General features: G+C 41.0%; 1 protein-coding gene across 1 annotated transcript; it reads left to right on the top strand.

The window, feature by feature from the left end:
- The first annotated feature begins 9,208 nt into the window (after positions 1-9,208).
- On the top strand, positions 9,209-20,588 carry Eif5a2 (eukaryotic translation initiation factor 5A2). The gene is made up of 5 exons (XM_051185880.1): positions 9,209-9,336; positions 9,932-10,132; positions 10,617-10,721; positions 19,594-19,725; positions 20,408-20,588. The coding sequence occupies exons 2-5, from the start codon at positions 9,968-9,970 to the stop codon at positions 20,465-20,467; spliced, it is 462 nt and encodes a 153-aa protein (XP_051041837.1). The 5' UTR covers positions 9,209-9,336; positions 9,932-9,967; the 3' UTR covers positions 20,468-20,588.
- Positions 20,589-21,670: the final 1,082 nt, after the last annotated feature.

Here is a 21,670-nt window from a genome sequence, read left to right as displayed (position 1 = left end):
CTGTAATTTTTAAAAGGCTAAGACTTGATTTGAAGGATCAGGCTTTGAACATGTGCACTGATGGTAGTGTTAGACCTCATTTGTAAACCTAAGGCACTTAACAGGGAAAGAGCTTTCCAGGAAGAATGGCGGATACTTGACAATTAGAAGATGAGGTACCTCACACCCTCTGAAAACACCACCAACAGCACATACCTAACAGAAAAGTTCCTGCCTTGTCTGACAAAATAGTTACTCCCTGGGGAGAAAAGCAACAATTCCCTTACAATGGACCCTTCATTGTTACTTAGTCCAGAGTCAGACTCCAACATAGAAACTAGAAGTAAAAATGTGACTGTCACAAAAATAATGATAGGTATCTCATGATTTATATATAGTATTTTTTTTTAGTCCCCTCTTTTCCACAGGGACTATGTGCCAAGTCCTCTAAGGAATATCTGAAACCACAGACAGGATGAGTCCTACAGTATAACTCCTTTTCCACTTGACTAAACACTCCACATATACTGTAGCTGTAAGTCTCACAGTCTGGGATGTTAACAGCAAAACCAGCATCGATTTCCTTTTTTGTCTCCACCATTGTATGGCTGGGAGATTGTTCTTGCCATAGATCTTAGTAAGCACAGCATGTGATTGTTTCCTTCCTTATAATTCAAGAACTCTCAGCTTCTCACGTAAAGAAACTACTTTACAACTTTGGATATCCAAATTGTTGTCATCATTCTTCTTAGGCATTGAGGCCATTGAAAGGATGGAAAATACAGCCTAACTCTCCAATGACCCCAGGAAGCTAGAAGTTTAAAAATACTGTCTAGAAAGCCCTAAAAACCTCAAATTCCAGACCCAGCCCTCTGCCAGTAAATAGGCAAGGTCACACTCCTTGCTGTTTATGACAGACAGGCCCTTGAGTATGTACTCCTGGCCTAGTAAGATAACAGAAAATGAGCTGATTAACGGCTTATCTGACTTTGTAAACTGCTTGTGAAACCCCCACCTCAGTGACCTATGTGTGGGCTTTGTTACAAATCCTATAAAAGCTGTCTCAATTCTGCCCTGGAGGTCCTTAGTCCTCTACCCCTGCATGGTGTATGACTGTGGACTCCAGTGCACTTGGGATTAAAAGTCCTCATGCTTTTACATCAAGATCGCTTCTCGTGAGTGATTTGGGGTGTCGCCTTTCCTGCATGGGAGCATAAAGGTCCATGCTCTGCAGGTCTTTCACCATCACTAACAAAAATAAGGATCATTTGCACTCTAATTCATCAACAGTTGGTCTGATAATGAAAAATGGCTCCTGCCTGGATATACCAGACAAAGGATTGGTTCATGTCCTGGACAGGAAGAGCGAGACAGCCTGAGATTTCAACATCCCACTCAAAATGTTCTACAATTTCAAACTCATCAATTATTAATTTCTGAAATTTTCATTTGGTATTTTCAACCATGGTTGGTTGTAATAAGTAAAATGCACAAAAGCATTAACCATAGATAAGAGCATATAATCACATGTAGAAATGGAAATTGTGGAAACAACCATAGAAAGATTCAGAGGACTCAACCAACTCAATTTGCTGGTGTGGGGGTGTCTGTCCATAGTTGTGCAACATGCTTGTTCTTGACTGTTCTCCACAGGCCCACTTGTCAAAGGCTCTAATACCAGGGTAGCAATAGTGGGAGGCAGTGGAAGCTTTTATAGGGGACCCAGAGGGAGGCCTTCAGGTCACTGAGGATGTCCTCTTGAAGGAGTCCACCCTCTTTTATTTCTAGGCCATGACACAAGTAGTTTTGTGTCCTCCTATTTCATATCCTCGTAACAGACCTAAAAGCAATGGAGTCCATTCATTAACGGAGACCTGCAAAACTGTGGGCCAAAATAAACCATTTCTCCTTATTAGTTGAGTGTGTATATTATTTGTTATAGGAACAAAAAGATTATATACTGATTTAATTAATACTATTTGTTTTTGTTTTTGTTTTAAACATCAGTAGGATAGAAACTGGATATAATACAGATGACCTTTGGAACAAAGGGTCTTTTCAAGGAGTGGCTAGGAAATCAAAACTAAAGCAATTGGAATTCCATCTTCTAAAACATTAGTTCTCAACCTGTGGGTCGTGACCCCTTTGGGAAGTCAAATGATCCTTTCACAGGGGTAAGACCACTGGAAAACTCAGACATTTACCTTATGATTCATAATAGTAACATAAGTATAGTTATATGATTGGGGGGGTCACAACATGAGGAACTGTGTTAAATGGTGGCAGCATTAGAAAGATTGAGAATCACTATTCTAAAACATCATCTCTTGGGATCTCTCTACTGATACATAGGCTGCTCAATACAAAGATATCAGATGAGATAGTTCTTTCTATAGAAATAAAAAGTTGCATAGCTTCTGTCCCTGTAGGCTTCCCTTCAAACCTGGAATCCTTTTGTAGCATTCTTATTCCTGCTTTGTTTAAATTTATTGTTGCTTACCACTTAAGAAATTAAATAAAGTTTCTTATTCTCTTAATGTGTAATTTGAATAAGAATGGTCTCCATAAGCTCATAGGTTTGGAAACTTGGTCCCTAGCTGGTGGAATTGTTTGTGACATATTAGGACATGTGTTGGATGTGTTGTGTAACTGGGGCAGCCTTTAAGGTTTCAAAAGACTCACGCCAGTGTGCTCTCTGACTTTTGCTTGTGATTTGAGACATGAGCTCTCAGCTGTTGGGGCCACCATGTCATCATTCTGACATCATGAACTCTAACCCTCTGAAAACATAAGCCCAAATAAATGTTTTCTATTATAAGTTGCCTTGGCCATGGTGCTTTATCACAGCAATAGAAATGTAGTGAATATATCTTCCTTTGGACATTCCTTAAGCATGTCAGGGCACTATTTTAGGTTCTCCTCTTGTATTCACTGCTATACAGTCTAGTTTTATGTCAACCTGACATAAATTAAAATCATTTGGTAAAAGGGAACCTCAGTTGCAATTCCGCCACCAGATTGGCCTGTGGGCAAGCCAATGGTGCATTTTCTTGGCTGGTGATTAATATGAGAGGGGCAAGTTCACTGTGGGAAGTGTTACCCCTGGGCTGGTGGTCCTGGGTACCATAAGAAATCAGGCTGACCGGATGACTGATCAGGAGGCTATTCAAGATCTCTTGCAGTGGAGGAATTCTCTTTAAGAAAATGGTTTAAACAGTTTGAAATATTCCGTCTTACTTAATTTCTGTAACAGTTGATATATCTGGCTGTCCTTTTTATAATGCAAAGTGAGAACTTTCCCTACTTTGTTTGATAAATGTTGTCCAGGTTCCATTGCCAAGAATGTGTTGTCTAAAATGCCTGTTTAGTTTTCAAGGATGGAACTCCACCCTTTACTTGGTTTTAAGTATGTATGGAATGTCATGATAGGACATAGTAATAGTGGTGGTCAGATGTGGAAATGGTAGGGAGACAAAAATATACATGTGAAATAAACTCAGTATTTTAATAAAGTAAAAAAAAAAGAAAAAAAGAAATCAGGCTGAACATATCATGAAGATCAGGCTAGTAAGCAGCACTCTCCCATGGCCTCTGCTTTGGTTCTTAACTCCACATTACTATCTTGAGTTCCTGCCCTGATTTCCCTTCATGACTGAATGTGATTGGGGAATGCAAGCAGAAATAAACACTTTCTTCTTCAAGTTGCTTTTGGTTATGAAGTTTTACCAAAGCAATAGAAAGTGGTACCAGGTCATGGGATGTTGCTATGGTAGACCTGATTGGGTTATTTGGGGAGGATAGTGGTAGCATTTGAATTTAGAGATACAAAAGCCATAAGTGCTCAGAGCTCACTGTGCTGTTCTATGGGAACCTGGGAGATAAGAAGGTTGAATACACTAGAGACAATGGAGGCCTGGCTTGTAGTTTCAGAGGGAAGTAAAAACTCTAGCAACACTATCTATATGGTATCTTGAATTAAGAATCTGTGGATCTAGTCAGCTAGAGCTGTAGAATTTAATAAGACCAGAACCACTAGAGTAGTTTGAATATAATTGCCCCCCATAAGCTAATAGGGAGTAGCACTATTATGAGGTCTGGCTTTGTTGGAGTAGGTATGGCCCTGTTACAGGAAGTGTGTCACTGTGCAGGCTTTGAGGTCTGATATATGCTCAGGTCATGCCCAGTGTCTCAGTTCACTTCTGTTGCCTTTGGATCAAAATGTGGAATTATCCCAGCACCTTGTCTGCTTGCATGCTGCCATACATGTTCCCCGCCATGATGATAATGGACTAAACCTTTGAAACTGTAAGCCCCACCTCAATTAATGTTTTCCTTTATAAGAGTTGTTGTGGTCATGGTGTCTCTCTTCACAGCAATAGAAACCCTAACTAAGACAGCCATTAATGAGAAACCTTTGTTTTACTGGTACAATTGAAATCTTCTGGGAAATGTTTACTCAGCCCACAGAAGCTGTGGTCCTGAGGCAGCCAAAGCTGCATCTCATTCTGGCAGCCAAATTTAGTAGCATAAGAGTCTCCTAGGTGGTTCTGGTTTTAAAGCGTTGAAGGAGGTGTCATGGAGAGTAGCTGGGGCTTGGCACTGTGAGGGGTCAGGAATGGATGGCCTTTAGTGAAGATGCAAATTCAATACCAGTAAAAATCCAAGAATTGAAGCAGTCATTGAGAGAAGTTGAAGCTTGGCACCATGTGGCATGGTCTGAGTCCCTGAAGAGAGCCCCTTCGGAGGCTACTGATGCAGTGCAGTAGAGAGCCCCAACATTTTAGAGATGCTAATTATGGTGCTACCACCACCAATGACAGCAGCAGCTGTGGTGTACTGCCGGGCTGAATCTAGAAGATAAGTTGTATACGCTACAAAGGGTAGAGCTGGAGAAGTGACCCAGGCCCTTTGGAGCCCAGAGGTCATGCATGGGTCCCAGATTAAGTACTGAACTTTTTATAATGTTGATTTTGATTTTTCATTGATTGTGTTCTGGTTCTTCCCTCTCAGAGTAAGAACATACTTCTTTTGATTTTTACAAGAGCCCATAGTTGAGAAATTTTGAACTTCTAGAAACTTAAGGAGTTTTAGAGAAAGTGTAGACATTTTAGAGTAACTTAGAACTTGGAAAGAGAATTTGAATATTTTAAGAAGACTGGACTTTTAGAATGTTTGAAATTTTAAGGACCGTGGGACCTTTAAAATTACTTATCCATTATACTGTACTATTAACATGCCATTTTGGAGACATATGAGAAAGGAAAGGTTCTAGTATAATAGTGATGTGTCTATGTATCATGCTGACAAGGGGTTAATTGTGCTTGCAATTTTATGTCAACTTGACAAAAGCTAAGGTCATTTTGAAAGAGGACCCTCAATTGAGAACACTGGCCTGTAGGCAAGCCAGTGTTGCATTTACTTGATTAATGATTAATATCAGAGGGCCCAGGTAAGTGTAGGTGGTACTATCCCTGGGCTGGCGGTCCTGGCTACCATAAAAAAAAAAAAAAAAAAAGACAGGCTGAGGAAGCACTCCTCTGCATCAGTCCCTGCTTCTAGGTTCCTGCCCTGACTTCCCTAGATGATGGACTATAAGCTGAAGCCAAAATAAGCCATTTCCTCTCCAAACTGTTTTTGATTATAGTGTTCACCAAGCAACAGAAACACTAAGACAACTGTGCCTACTGATTCCAAAATAATTTATTCATGATCACAACTATAACCATCACACCTTCATGTGCACGCTGATGACTCACCAATGTAGAGCTCCGTTTCAGAGATTCTATCTTCCACAAGACTTTTCAACCCAGTTGCCCACAAAGTGAACTCAGTTCTCCTTGAAACTTGCTTCTACTGAATTTCCCATCTCAGTGAATGATACATTAATGCCATAAAACAATGTGTCTTCATGTAATTCTTTACACTCTGTGCCTCTCCATCTTGACCTCTAACATTCAATTATGACATTCTTTCCATTTCCTCTTATAATTCTTTTGATTATGTCTCTTCACGGTCACAACTTATTCACTAAAATAAACTTTGGTTATTTTATTTATAGTTAATTAATTTCCTACTTCTAATAGTTTTCTCCCAATAAAGGCATCTTACAGAGTTGTCTTTCTAAATTAAAAATAAAGTTATCATTTTATAATCTGTATTGCTTTCGTGTTTACTGTCCTTAGAACAAAGTAAAATGCACCCATCTCTTCACAGAACATACTAACCCATTCACAGTGCAAGGTAAAACCATGATTCCACCATTTGGGCTCTTGTACTCCCTTTGCATTTGGTTTAAATGCATTTTTCAAACCCATTCTGCATTAACTTTTTATTGTTTGGCCAAAATACCTGAAAGAAATAACTTAAAGGAAAAAGTATTTATTTTGTCTCATGTGCTTGGCCAGAACATCATGGCCTGGGAGTATGTGTCCAAAGCATCATCACTCCATTAAGGACAGTAAGCAAAGAGAAAACAGGAATGTGCCAGGAACAAGATAACACCAAAGGCACACCCTTAGTCATCTACTTTGTCCAGCCAGGTTCTCCTTTCTAAAGTTTCCAGAAAGCTCCCAAAATTGTGCTCCCAGCTGATGTTCCAAGCCCTCAGTCTGCCAGTCTTTTGGGAGGAACTGCATGTTCAAACTTAAAACAGCTTCTTTCTACTAGCTTCTATCCAAACTTCAAACCTCCAATTAAAACACCACCTCCAGAGAAGCTGTAGCTATACTTTCCAACCTGATATTCACAGACAAGCCACCAACCACGTACAGCATACAGTGCACTGGAAATGTGGCCACTCTAAATTTAGATGTTAAATAAAAAACACATACCAGATTGTAAAGACTCAGTAGTAGTAGTAGTAGTAGTAGTAGTAGTAGAATATATAATAGCTTAGTAATTTTATATTGGTTACATGTTAAAGAACATTTGGATGCATTTATTAGACTAAACTAAACATATTGATGGGATGTTAATTCTAGATTTTTACAAACCTTTCAACCTATCTGTAGGAAACTCAAAACTACACACAGATTGCCTTGTATTCTACCTGGCCAAAACCTAGGCTATACGAGGAGGAGCTCCTTTTGTCATTGTTATCTAATTGCTTATACCATTTATCTTTAGACATTACTTCTGATAGACTACAAGCATCTTATGAACAAGGCTGACTCTGTCTGGGAATTCCAGAAGTAAGGATGAGAAAATAAATATATAAATAATAAATTAATTAAGTACTCATTCTCACTATTTGGAGATTTCCCCATTTGTTGATTTGCATATACACACAAAAGAAAACTCCTTAGTGGACCTCCTAACCAAACCATGTGCTTTCTAGGCCATCTGTGAAGTGTAGAGGTTTGACCTGTCCACTGACCTGCCCACATTTTATTAGCTAAAGTCTAGTATGGTACTGTTCTCTTCTATGGCTTCAACTATCACACTGCATGTAACTGTTCTTTTCCATCTATTTACTACTTGTTTTTTTTTAGCTTTGTGTTCTGTTTTGCATTTTATGCCTTCTGCTTTAGAATGCCCCCCAAAAAAAATAGCATGCTTGAAAAGTTCTCTGGTGTTCCTATTTGCAAGACTGTGTTATGTCAAATAGAGATGACAGGTGTGTAGACAAAATACCAAGTTTGAATTATAGTGCTGTTTGCCACACACCCACTGTTAACCATACATATGAAATAAGTTGTCTTTTATGGAAATGCACATGACAGAATTTCCCATTAACCGTGAAAATGTGACTACATGAACCAACAAGGAACCAAATGCTATAATTCTTGTCAAAACAAGGGCTTGCAATGTGCTAACCAGTGTTCTAGAGACCAGGGGAAGGCACGGTAGTTATTGAATTAAAGAGCCATTTGATTCTACACACAAATCTTATGTAAATATGTGAATATGGTGGTAGACAAAGCAGCAATTTCAACTTTAATTCTCTGACTGACTTACAAACTACACGATTTGGGGCAAATTGCTTCATTTTCCCTGTCTTTTCCCATAATTCAAAAACGCAGATAAAAGAATAATTGTTAATGGTTTCTAAGGTCTGGCTGGGTGTGAGGTGGGGTGAAAACAGGCACGGGAAATTTTGGAATGAGGAAAATATTCTCTATCTTGATTGTGGGATGATTATATAATTTCTTTTTTTCAAAATTCATGGAACTAAAAGTAAACTTAATTTTATATAAATCCCAACTTTAACCTTAGTTTTAAAAAAACAGTAGTCAAGATGAAACAGTACAATGCCTGTGTCATTCTTAATTAAATATTAGCAGCAATAATAATAGGGAAAGGTTAGACAGCATAAGGAAAAGCAGAGGGAACTCAATAGCCTCGGGGTCTAATTTGGCTCTTTCTTTAGGGAAGCCATGTGCTTACCGAGCATAAACAACACACGAGATTTGTGTTCTGCATATATATATATGAATATGAAATCACTGAACAACATGAACTGGGTTGTGGAGTGTAGATTCTCTGCAAGGTAAGAGAAATGCAGCTATGAAGAAACTGAAAGGGAGGCAGCCCTCTGAAGAAACTTTGTCTTTAATCCTTAACAACTAACAACAGCAAAAACCCAAACTCTGGGGTACACCAATACCAGGATGATCATAGGGCAGAGTAGACAGTCTCTGAGCTGTGGGTAAGTTCACATCCTGAAGGATTGATTTCCCACCCTTGGGAATACTGCTGACTCCAGCCAGGCTGCATCAGAAGCTCACCACAAGGTGCCTGGCCTACAGTGCAGAGTCATAAAAGAACACACCACATCTGGCACTTCCAGCTCCAAACATGAACTCCAACCCCAAGAAGAGCTGCAAGCTGTACCAGAAGCTTGAATCAAAGTTCACTCCGCTGCCATTCGGGATACTTGGAAAATCTGCAGGACTTGAGAGTTCTGAAGACCTTGATGTGACAGCATCCACGCACCTGCATGCCAGGGCTAATGGCTATCCTCAAGGTCAACTGGGGTCCCAAACTAAAGATGAGGATGCATAGCGCAGGGTATCACAACGAAGCTTCAAGCAGTCGACTGCTGGCTGCTCTGCACGCCGGAAGTGCACTAATCCGCAGCACGTGGGGTTGCCAGGGCGCGTTTCACGTGACTGGGCGGGGACTCTGGAAGCCTCTAGCCAATGGGCGGTCTGAGGGCGGGGCCAGCGCCGCGCCCGGGCCTATCCCGGAAGTGTGGACTAGCGCGGGGCGGGCCATGACGGGGCGGGACGAGGCGGGGAACCGGGTGTGGGAAGCGTGGCGGCCCCGCCCCGTCTCCTGGACCAGCCGCGGCCGCCAGCGCCGCCGCAGCCGCAGGGACCGGCGGACGCAACAGAGGCGTGCGGTGCGGACCCAAAGGTGAAGACCTGGGGCCAGGCGATCGGGCGGGCGGGCGGGCGGGGACTTCAACCAGCGACGCTGGGGTCCGGGAGATGGGAGGAGCGGAGATGCATGCAAACCTGACGGCGGGCGAGCGTAAGACCGCGGGGCGCAGGCCCTTCTCCGCTGGGCCGAGACCGGGTTGCCAGGGCGGCGCCGCTGCGGGTGCTAGGCGCGCTGAGGGCCAGGTGCTGCCGGCCGGGTGCTCCTGTCCCAGCCTTGCCTGGACCTGCGGCCTGGCTGATGCCCCAGCAGCGGGGATGGGATGGAGGCAACGGGCCCCGTAGCGGGCACTTCTTGAGGTGGGGTGGTGGGCATCGGACCTGCTGGCCCAGTGCTGCTGTCGCCTTCACTTCGCGGCGAGGTCTTCTGCAGCTGCCTTTCCCACCTCCCACCAAGGGCTGGAAAAGTTTTTAGAGGCCTGAATGGCAAAGTATCCACCACTCAGAATGGGTGTCTTATAAATTCAAAAATAACGGGCCAGTGATGCTTGGCTTGTTACCTGCCCCCAGAATGAGACATGCCCCCTACCCGTATGCCCATTATCTAAAAAGCAAACAAACTTTTTGCATAGTTGCTTCAGAAAAACCACACATCTCCCCAGCCCACCATGGCAGATGAAATTGATTTCACCACGGGAGATGCAGGGGCTTCCAGCACTTATCCTATGCAGTGCTCAGCCCTGCGCAAAAACGGCTTTGTGGTGCTCAAAGGACGACCATGCAAAATCGTGGAGATGTCAACTTCCAAGACTGGGAAGCATGGTCATGCCAAGGTAAGCACTTCAGGTTATTCTTTGGCTTCAGATAAGATCATTTGTGTTCCATTCTACATTATGAGGTTTCTATATTTAAAGTAACTTTTTTTTTCATCCCTCGGTCTCCGAATGGCCAGCAATTACACTGAATGCTCTCCTTTAATTGGTCCTTAGAATGTTTCATTAACTAGAAACTAAAATTTTCCTGAATCCTGGTGAGCAAAAACATCTCATTTACAGTTGAAACAAACCTGTTCTTATAAGTCTAAGAGACCTAGTCTTCATTTTCTGTAGACTCTTGTGATTGAAGTGCTGAGATCTGTAGGGTGTTGAGTTTTGATGCCATGAAACCATCTGTCAGGTGTTTACTGAATCTCAATTCTATGACCACTGCTATTTTTTTAAAGAAAGTAAGATGACCTTGGAAAGTGTTGGGGTTGTGCCTCTGTGTAATGAGCTAGGACATGACAGATAAAACGTGTTTCCTGTACCCCACTGTTAGGTACACCTTGTTGGAATTGATATTTTCACTGGCAAAAAATATGAAGATATTTGTCCTTCTACTCACAACATGGATGTCCCAAATATTAAGAGAAATGATTATCAAGTAAGTGCTCATTTCCTTATCTTGAACACCCTATTTAGTAGCAGTTTGACAAGATGGGAGTAGTTTTCTGGGGTCTTTCCCTCACTAATTAGTAGACTCCACTCAACAGATTAGAGAACTAGTGTTTTGTTTTGTTCTTGTTAATATTTGTGCTTTTTTAAATTTTGAAATTGGAGATCATACATCTCAGGTGAGCCTTAGACTCACTTTTCATCCAAGGATGAGCTTCAATTTTTGATCCTCTATGTGTGAGTTCTGGGATTACAGGCTCTGCTCTATTATGCTATGCTGGGGATCAAACCCAGGGGGCCTTGTGCATGCTCTTGGCCCCACCCTACCAGTTGTGCTATACCTCCAACCTCTACCCCTGCATTGTAAGGGCGCTGTAGTAGACCCGTGCAATGGCTTAATAAGTAAAGGCACTTGCAGTCAAGCCTGGCCCTTAAGCCCATTTCCGGAAGGAACTGACTCCTATGTCCTCTGACCTCCATTCATGATCTGTGAAACATGTGTACCACATACATACATCATGCATACATCCACTAAGTTACTAAATGTAATACATTTAAAATGTAATATTCAGACCAAGTGGTATATGATATATTGTTAATAAATCTCATATTTAATAAAATAACTATTCTCTCTCTTGTAAACTATTTCAGGTTTAGATAACTCTTTCCTACGTGTGTTGTTTCTTTTTAGTGGGCAGGCCTAAGACTTCCAAGACTAGAATTCATATTCCTACTAACCAAGTTTTTACATTAATGAGTCAAAATCTGGTATTCTTAAGTAGGAAAATAACTTGAAAACCATAAACATAAAGTGTATGGCCCCTGAGTCCAAAGGGAAAATGAAAAAGTATGTAATTATTTTATTTATATCCACTAACTGAGACCTTTTATTAACATATATTTTCAAGCTTTAGTTACAGTTACACCTGGAAATAGGTCATGTTTGATGATAGCATTTTGTGGTTTGTAGTATTGACGTTAACCAACCTTCTGGAATGTGGAAACTCTAGTTGATCACTGCCAAAACAGTTCCTGAAAGTCCTCCGTGTTTGAACCAAATACAGAGTAAAATAAACATCTTCTCTAAGTATAAGCTAGACCCTTGACCTTCAGCTGGCCTGTCTGAGCTACTTACATAGGATTTAAGAAGGTCAGCATCACTGCATTCACTCAGTGACTCCCTTTGATACTATCCATGTGTAAGCATACTTTTCTAGTTTTAATTTGATGAGGTTTTATATTTTCATATTAATTCTATTCAAATTTAAAATATGTTGATAATTATACCAAACACCAGAGCAGGTGATATTTTGAGCTAAGCTGATCTAGGTTTGAGTCTAGTTCTGGCTCTTCCCAGCTAGATAGTCTTTTACACAGTATGTTTTCTCTGAGCTCTGCCTTTCAGTCTACAAACAGGGTTGAATGAGAAAGTGTGTGCCCATAAGCAGCTGGGTACTCCGACTAGTGGTTCTGTTCTGCTTCACATTTCCTGTGTCAGAATTCTTCTTGATCGTGTCATTGTTCTTAGATCACTGGCTTTAGATGTGGCACATAGCAGGCACTCAGTAGACACTAGTAACTGAATATATGTTTATTCAGGGTGATGGAGTGTAAGATTAACCTGTCATATTAAGGCAGGCTACTCGTAGAATGTACTTTTTGCCAGGATGGATTTCTTTTCTCATAGTGTCTTGTGAGTGTTTTGAATACTCAGTACTTGGTGGTTTCTTCCTGTGCTCCTACCTGTTGATACTGCACTGAGCTGACACCAGCAGTTCACATGATTACTGTGCTCACGTTAACCAATCATTGATTGAAGCTTAAAACTGAATGTAAAGGCACTAATTTGGCTTGGATTTTATTTGGGTGTTTAGTGAAGTCCAAGCATACCCCTCGCCTCATGTGCAAAAATTAAGCAGACAGGTCTAACAATGCCAGCAAGCTATACAGTAGCCTAGAGCAAAGGGAGACTTAGTAATTGTGGCTCTGGTGCAGATTTTCGTTTTGTTTGTCATGCAGTTTTTGCATTCTCTTTTCAATTTTCTTTGTAGTGTTCTGTGGTTGAGGAGTTTGGGTACCTTCTCAAGCTTTGCACCCAAGAGTCACCTTGTACTTCCCCCTAGTCCCACCCTTAGTATGTAGTCCATGTAGCAGAGTGGACAGTCAAGGATGGTGTCAGGCAGTCAATTGGATCTAGGACTCTGCTTTGGTACTTATATTGTGTGATCTTGGTTGGCAAGTTGCTCAATGTCTCATCTCTTTTTCTTCATAAAATTGGGATGTAACAAAGTTCTCATGGGATCATTTCAGAGCTTAACGAACGAACACTTAGGACATGCCAGGCAAAGGAGGAGGTTAGTGAACACATACGGCATGCCTAGCATAGGAAGTACTCAGGGCCTGCAGCTTCCCTGCTACAAAATTAACACCAAATGTTTGTTTCTAGTCACTCAGTGAGGAACTTAGTTCTGTGAGCTTTCCAGTCTGTTTATCATGTTCTGGTGATCCTCCCTCTTCTATCTGAGTGCTGCCTGGTTAATCCCTGCCTCTGTTATTACCTGACTTCATGCAGTTCCTTTGCATCTGCTGAATTCAATATCTTGAGTGCCAGTTTGGCAGCCAGCCAACGTGGAATGTGTACTTCTATTCATTGTGATAATTTTTTTTTAAATGGGAGAAGAAATATGTTAATATTTACAGATGTAATTTGTATATTCTTAAAATAAGTTCAGGATGCAAGAAAGTGTTTCCTGACTCCCATTCCAAGGTTGGCTTAGATTAGAATTGCTAATTTCCATTAGTTTTCTCAAAAGAAGTTATAATTGTCTGGGGCTTTGTGGTGGTGTAAAATAGAAAATGCTTTTGGGCCCTTTGGAAGAACTCCCAAATTGTTAAATATAGAGATGGCTTGTTTAGGTCATCCTTTGGAATCACATCTTTTTAGAGTTTCTGTACCGCTGTATATTCTACTGCAAATTAAATGTTTTCTGGATTTGCTGCACTTTTCTCTGTCATTTGAAGACCATTCCTTGTAGGGAAATCTTCTTAGTACATATAAAGTGCATATTGTAGACTCTTGGATGATAGGGGATTGCCAGAATTATGTCTTTTAAATCCAAATTACATTTATTTCACTTAGTGTAGGTGTGTGCCTGCATGTACACACACTTGTGGAAATAAGAGAAAAATTTTCAGGAGTTTGTTCTCTCCATGTATCGTGTGGGTGCTGGGTGTGTAAGGACTTGTGTGCAAGCACCTTTACCCCCGAGCCATCTCACAAACTCCATATTGCAACCTTAAATAGTAATAATAAAGAAAGCAGTGATGCTGTAATTTCCCTGTGCTTTAAAATCTTTTTATCATTTTAATCTGTTCTGTGAATGCCTTGTATTCTTCATGGACACATTCTTTCTCTGAGAATGGAAAACCACTAAACCTCAGTATTTTAGGGAGAAGGGGCAAATATATTGCTATAGGATCATTAAGGGTAAAAGTGAAAAAAAGCCATGTTAGGTTGCTAAGTCACTGTATTCTACTTAGAGGAAAAATAGCAGCACAAAGTGTTCCCCAGAAGGTACCATGAATGAATCTTCAGGGTCAGTCCAGTGGGCAAGCTGTTTATAGAGCTTCAATGGTTCTCCTTACTTTGCCAATAAATGAGCATTTTATTCAGAAATGAGACCATCTGAGGTGCTGTAACAGAGATGGAGCAAACTGTAAACTTTTGGCGAAAGTACCACAGGTAGGAAAAGCAAGTCCATGGGGAGGCTGTCTGCAGTGTTATCAGGTACTAGCTGTTCCCACTGGGAAAAGGTACCAGATCAGGGGCCCTGTATCATTTCTACCTGTGAGGCTCTGCAAGCCTCAGGGAGAGAAAGCCTGTTGAGCAAGTACTAAGGCAGCAATAACAAGAAGCCCAATGTCTTTCACTAGAGCAACCTCTTTATCTAAGAGCCTCTTTTATAGCTGGTACCCACCAGTGAACATCTGCTAACAATTAGAGAGGTCTATGCACGAACCACTCACTACCTTAGACCTCATTAGCAGTTTCCCTAGGTTGGTTTTCCAGTGTCCTTGACTTTCCAACCCAACTCTTGACTCTTTGCCCATAGTCAGTAGCAATCAATACAGTAGAAGCCTACCCCCACCCCCACCATGTGTCACAGCCCTTTCTGCATGGTCCCTCATATCACTCATGGGAACTAGAAACCATTCTGAAGTTCTTGTTTTTACAGTCAACTGACAAGCATTCCTGATTTAGCCGTTGGTGTGAGTTCATGGGGGAGAAGTGATCAGTGAGAAAAAATGCTTTCTGAGTCTGAGCCACTTGTCAGATTATTGGAATTTTAGGACCCACCTATTTTATCTTGTACGTGCACCCTCATTTGATGTGCATATCCAACATAAGGACTTGCTGGGTCAGATAACACCCCAGCTGATGCTCCTCTTATTTGTTTAAGTGATATAATAATAATGTTCAAGAATTCACTCTACCTTGGACAAGCAACTTCTGTGAAGTAGCTGAAGAGTGCCAGGTAAAGAAGGCTGAAGTTGAAAGAAAGACGGTTCACCTTGTATAGTGAAGGCTGCTTGTTTTAAAATAGAATGAAGCCAAGTTCAGAAACTGAGGCTGAGAAAGCACTCATAGTGACAACCTTCCCCTGCCATCTGTTATATATTAGTAATGCGAACACAGGCAAAAACAAAACCACCCTCTCCACAATCCCCCTTTCGATGCTCTTTCTTATTCTGGGCACATCATTGCCAGGCTCTGTACTCTTGAATGGCCCCCTGTACCCTTCCGATTAGCTACTCTTTCGCAGCCCACTGTGCCTTCCCTGGCATTTAGTAGTTTCAGTGCTCTGTCCTCCTAGAATGCTGCATCTCTTTCCCAGTGTGCTGTTTATTCGTATTTCATCATTTCTGTGTGTACAGGCATGCATACTCACTCTGTGGGTAGGAATCACCTTTCTCCTTCCCCCAGGTGGCCTCCAGGAATCAAACTCGAGTCAGCAGGCTTCTGCGGCCAGTACTTTTCTGTCGAGCTGTCTTGTTGGCCATATTTTATTTTTATTGTGGGAATTTCCTAATGTCAAAATCCCACATACACATCACTGGGGGTTGGTATTTACCAATATATGACAAATTTTGTTTTTTCTGTACTCTGCCCTTTTGGAAAAGATTTTATTTATTCTTTAGTAATTCCACACATGAATGCAATGCAGTTAGATGACCTACTCCCCCTCCTCAAACACCCCTGGACCTGCCCTCCCCACAACTCTTCCCACCTTCACATCTTCTCTTTATTATATAACCCACTGGGTCCAGTAAGTGCTGCCATATATATGCACAGGAGCATGGAAAAACAACTAGGGACTGCTGTTCTGAACTCACAGATCTACATGCCTCTGCCTCTAGACTGCTAGGATTAAGGGGTTAAGGGCATGCACCACCACACCCAGCGGAATCTTACTTTTTCTGTAATGTTAGTTATTAGATATGTGTGTCATAGCTTCATTCCATTAATTTAAAGGAAACAAAGTAATGATCCTGTATTCTTCCATGTCTTTGAAAGCCAGACTTCTATGGAAACTCTTCATTGGTTATTTTGTTTTTACCTTGAGCACTAGGGCATGCACCATCTAAGTACATTCTCAGGCATGTGTACACTAGGAAGCCAGTATAAATACTTCACTCTGCCTTTAGTTATCACAGATTTTAACATTTAATACAACCTTTCTCTCTCTCTCTCTCTCTCTCTCTCTCTCTCTCTCTCTGTGTGTGTGTGTGTGTGTGTGTGTGTGTGTGTGTGTGTGTGTGTGTGCGCGCGTGTGCATGGAGGTCAGGAAATTTTTGAGGGAGTTGGTTCTCACTCCTGGGCATTGACCTCAAATTGTCAGGCTTGATAGCAAGTTCCTCTGCCCTCTGAGCCATCTCACCCACTCTCACTGTTTTTGAAATGACCTGTTCCAAGTATGCACTGAAGGTGATCAACAAACTGATCTTTACTATGAACTCAGGCAAGATATATTTGAGTTTCAGTACGTTGTCTTTGTCTTCCATATTTACGGGTTGTTTTGTTACTGGCCAATGCAAGCTTAGTCACGCTAATTCCTGAGTCCCTTTGGACTGGGCCTAACTCATGGTCCTGATAGTTCCTCATACTCTGAACATTTGTATCAGGTTCATCATGTACACCTTCCCATTTTCCCAACAGCCCTTGGTAAGACCTTTTAGTAAAGAGAAGACACCACATTGTAGAGCCAGTAAATCTCACATGCTGGTCTGGAGTCTAGTGTACCAACTGCATGTATTACATGCTAATCCTAAAGATTTTGAGAAAAGATGGAATTTTGCACAAATATATATATATATATATATATATATATATATATATATATATATGAGATTTAACGGTAACACCCTTGGCTTCTTCCTTCTTTTTTGAGAGAAAGAGCCATCTTTAAACTATAAAGATCTTACAGATACCATCCTAGTAGCCAGGTGGTCAGGGTTAGCGTTACCATTAGTGCAGTAGGTCCATTTGCCTCCTGGTATGATTGCTACTCCATGGACACATCATTTAGAAAGTTTGTTCCAAAAATACATTACATTAATTATAAGACAATAAGGCAGACCCAGACTGAGTGACATCTGTAAGCCAAGACAGTGTCAGTGTCTTAAAAGACAGGGCATTAGAGCTGCCCCACATTCAAAGAGCAAAACAGTGGAAAACTGCTGGTTGTTATCCCAGCACAGTAAGTCGCTGCCTTTCACCCTGAAGTATGGTATTCCACCTCAGGAACGGCCAGAAGGGCAGCAAGGTCTGCCTTAGATGAGTGCCTGTCCTCAGATAGTTAAACACTGTGCATATCCCTGACACTCCTTGTTCTTCACTATTTTCCCAGCTACTTCTCAAACATTTCAGTGACTAAAAACTCACTGTTGTGGAATATTTGTACGCTGTGTAAAGATTTCTTGCTATCATTGGTGTAATAAGAGGCTGAAGGCCAGTGGCTAAAATAGGTGGGATTTCAAGAGAGAGAACTCTGGGAAGAAGAGAGGTGGGCAGTCACTAGGAAGACATGAAACAAGTCGGAGAGACAGTACAGAGGAGAGGTAACTGAGCCCCGTGATAGATGGTAGAGTAACAGAAGCAGGCTAATTTGAGTTCTAAGAACTAGTTGAGAAAAGGCTTGTTAAGTGGTACTAGTGGAACACTTTGAAACTCCTCCTGCATGCTATGCTGGCTTATAGCATAGCTCTGGTTACAGAAGTCAGGCCGATGTCTCATTCCTTTTGTAGATGTTAGCAGCTGGTAGTCCAGATGAATGGCATTTGCAAAGTGTCTTGGAATTATAGGCACTACAATTGATGGTGGAAGCTTGCTGTGTTCCTCGTTGCTCTAATAAAAGGGTTATATCAAGTTAAGAGCAGATACTGCTGTTCTGCAGGACCCGAGTTTGGTTCCCAACAATCACTTTGGGAGGCTCCCAACTGCCTGTGACTCTACCTCCTGAGATCCCTAACCTCTTTAAGCTCCTGCACAGAGACAGACACAGATGCACACATGCACAGCTACACACAATAAATAAAATAAAAACTTAATGAGTTTCTAAAGCATTCTATCAAAATGTATGCTTTTTTTAAAGGTTAAGTCTGGCTTTGTTTTGTTAATGTCAGATAAGGTAATGTTAAGAGTCTGTTACCATCCCTCCCCGAGGGTCTACAGTCAGTGGCTGTTAGTGGAGGGAGAGACTTCTCCAGCAGTGGTGTAGCTTCTGGTAAGCTGTGCAGGCTCTGGGAAATAACCCTCACCCACACTTCCATAAGCAAGCCACCCTGATGAAACTAACCACCTCAGCAAGAAATAAGGAAGACATGAAAATACACAAGGGACTACTTGGTCAGCTGCAATGGCAGGGCCAAGAGATGCTAACGGGGCAGGGGGTAGAATGAGATCAAAATACAATTCAGATACATACATAGACAGACAGACAGACAGACAGACAGACAAATGGTTTTTAAAATCTGTTAACATTGGTCTGAATTCCAAAAATTTCCACTTAACTTTGCTTGTAACCAAATTATAAAATTCATCATTTTAATAGTGAAAAACTAAAAATAACTTTGATGTCTACTAGTAGGAAAGTTTTACTTACAGTATATTCATATACATGCGTGGTGATTAGAAGAAAATAGTTTCATATTTCCTGATTTGGAAAGTTTCTAAAGTATGTTATTAAGAAAACTTACTGAAGTCCATCATTTTCTCTAGGAACAGCTGTCTGTATTATGTCTGAATAAGAATCCCTTGGAATGTAGAGAGCGGTGAGGCTAGTACAGTGAATTGCACATCTCTTCTGGGTTTGCTACACATGCCTGCATTTATGTGGTTTGTTTGTTTGTTTGTTTGTTTGTTTGTTTGTTTGTTTGTTTTGAAACAGGGTCTCACTATTTAGTTCTGGCTGGCCTGGAGCAATGTAGACCAGACCAGCCTTTGCCTCCTGAGTGCTAGGTAGAAAGAAGTAAAGGCATTAGAAATGTTAGCACTCTTTCTTTCTTTCTTTGGTTTTCCGAGACAGGGTTTCTCTGTAGCTTTGGAGCCTGTCCTGGAACTCACTCTGTAGACCAGGCTGGCCTCAAACTCAGAGATCCGCCTGCCTCTGCCTCCCGAGTGCTGGGACTAAAGGTGTGCGCCACCAACGCTCGGCTGCATGTTAGCATTTTTAAATACCACAAATCTGTTAATGTTTTGCTGCGTTCTTATCCAAACAAAAGTGTGTTGCAGTTGAACTGTGTAAATATTACAACAGAAAGGACGTGATCTAATCAGTATCATCTGTAATTTCTTCTAATAGCTCATATGCATTCAGGATGGCTACCTTTCCCTGCTAACAGAGACTGGGGAAGTCCGAGAGGATCTTAAGCTGCCAGAAGGTGAACTGGGCAAAGAAATAGAAGGAAAATACAATGCAGGTGAAGATGTACAGGTAAGACCAATGACAGACTCTCAAAACCATTTAAAACTGGCCCTTTACAGTTAGCCTAAGACTATATGTGCAGACTGCAGCTTCCCAAGGGCCTGTCTGCTTTGCAGAGGAGCATTATCAGCACACTATCTCTATATATGTTTCTTCACCTTGAATAAAAGTATTTTTCATCTGTTCACACACATATAACAATAACATATAAAATAAATTTCAAAACTGTGAAATAGAACTTTAAATACTGCTGAAATGTTGGCATGATCTCCAAATGGCAATTCCCATGGCCCCTCAAAGACCTCTTTGCAAAGAAAGCATCAAGTTTGGGGAGGGGGTTTGTTTTCTTACTTCTGGACTGACATGGAACGCCATACTTACTGTAGATCTACCTATGAGTTTAAAGAATAGGAAGGGAGGGAGAGAGGGAGGGAGGGGGAAGATGGACTCTTCGTTATGGCTCAGAAATATAGCATAGAATAACTGTTGATACTTTACTTGGAGTGTTTCTACTTTACTTGGAAGTTGACTGAGGAATTCTGCTTCAGAAGATAGGCTAGCTGCATTGGATTACCCCTTTACAAATTCAGCATAAAAGATGTGCACAAGAATGCAGCATTTGGTGAACACAAGGCATCTTCTCTGTGTATTGCCTCCTGAGTAACTCTTTGCTTGCCCTTTCCCCTTCTAGGTATCTGTCATGTGTGCCATGAGTGAAGAATATGCTGTGGCCATAAAGCCCTGCAAATAGACAGGACCATCAGGACCATCCACACAAGCAGACCCATTAGGTCTGGATCTAGTGTCCCAAAGCTATGGCCTTCATAAGCAACCTCATGCTTTATTTTTGTTATGTTTCTATTGTTTTGAAATTGTGCTGGCTTAGTTTTGCAGACAGTAACTTTAAAATAGTATACAAGATGTATAATTTTGTAAGTGTCTTTCCTATCACATTCCTGTGGTTTTCAGTATGTGACCACAAGAAACAAGTACTCTTAGCTTCAATAGACATCACTTCTCTGAGCAAATCACTCCTGAACTTAAGTAGCTAACAAACCAGGGTTTTAAATCAACAATGTAGCATCTAGTAGAATGGAAGTTTCATGCATTTCAGTTGAATTGTCCTTTGCTAATTTCAGACTTACTATCTAGAATTCATAGATTATAAAGTGGAATTGTCTAAGTTCCAGGCTCTGTGTGGCAAACACACTTCCTGAAGCTAAACTCATCAAAAAATGTTGTTATTTTGGTGGTCAGATGTTCCATGTATTACCTCCATCATGTTTTTCTTTGCCAAATTGGTGACAGACCTACATAGTGGTTTTAATCCCTTTCATGGTTGACTAAGGGAACAGAACTGCGGAGGGACTCTGAGCACATCAAACAAGTGATAAAGAAGACACAGAAGACAGCGGCCAAGGAGGTAGTGAGACTATAGTTTTTATTTAAGACCTTTGGAATCAGCATACAAAACAGAGTGAGCTCTAGTTGTCATTTTGCTTTTGGCTGTGTTCTCAGTACCAAAAGGACTGGCCTCACAGAGACTCCGCATGACTTCCAAACATTATTCAAGGGTTTTCATAATGTTGGTAATCTAGCCCTTCCCACAGTTTTTTAAGTACATTTGTTTTGACATTAGATTAAAATTAGGAATTCTTAAGTTGCTTTGGAATTTGTTAAATGTATGTATGTATACTTTTCTAAAGTGGAATAGAAGTAAACCATGGAAGAAGTATTATCTTATTTGAAAATTAATTTAAGTGTGTGTGTATATATATATATATATATACATATACATATATATACATATATATATATATATATATATATATATATATATTCTCTTGTGAACTTCTGTTACTGATGTAAAATCTAAGTAGGAAAGGATTCTATGACCTGGATTCTTTTAATATGTTGTAATTTATGAACTGGATTATTTTAATATGTTGCTAGC

Source organism: Phodopus roborovskii, unplaced genomic scaffold, assembly GCF_943737965.1.
Source record: "Phodopus roborovskii unplaced genomic scaffold, PHOROB, whole genome shotgun sequence".
Classification (NCBI taxonomy): Eukaryota; Metazoa; Chordata; class Mammalia; order Rodentia; family Cricetidae; genus Phodopus; species Phodopus roborovskii.
Note: the sequence above shows the minus strand (reverse complement) of the source record. Positions and strands in the feature narration are given on the sequence as shown.

Bases quoted from the DNA above. Each gene is read 5' to 3' on its own strand.
- Eif5a2 (XM_051185880.1), top strand. From the start codon at position 9,968: ATGGCAGATGAAATTGATTTCACCACGGGAGATGCAGGGGCTTCCAGC. The intron at 10,133-10,616 runs GTAAGCACTTCA...CCCCACTGTTAG, and splicing joins GGAAGCATGGTCATGCCAAG to GTACACCTTGTTGGAATTGA. The intron at 19,726-20,407 runs GTAAGACCAATG...TTCCCCTTCTAG, and splicing joins ATGCAGGTGAAGATGTACAG to GTATCTGTCATGTGTGCCAT.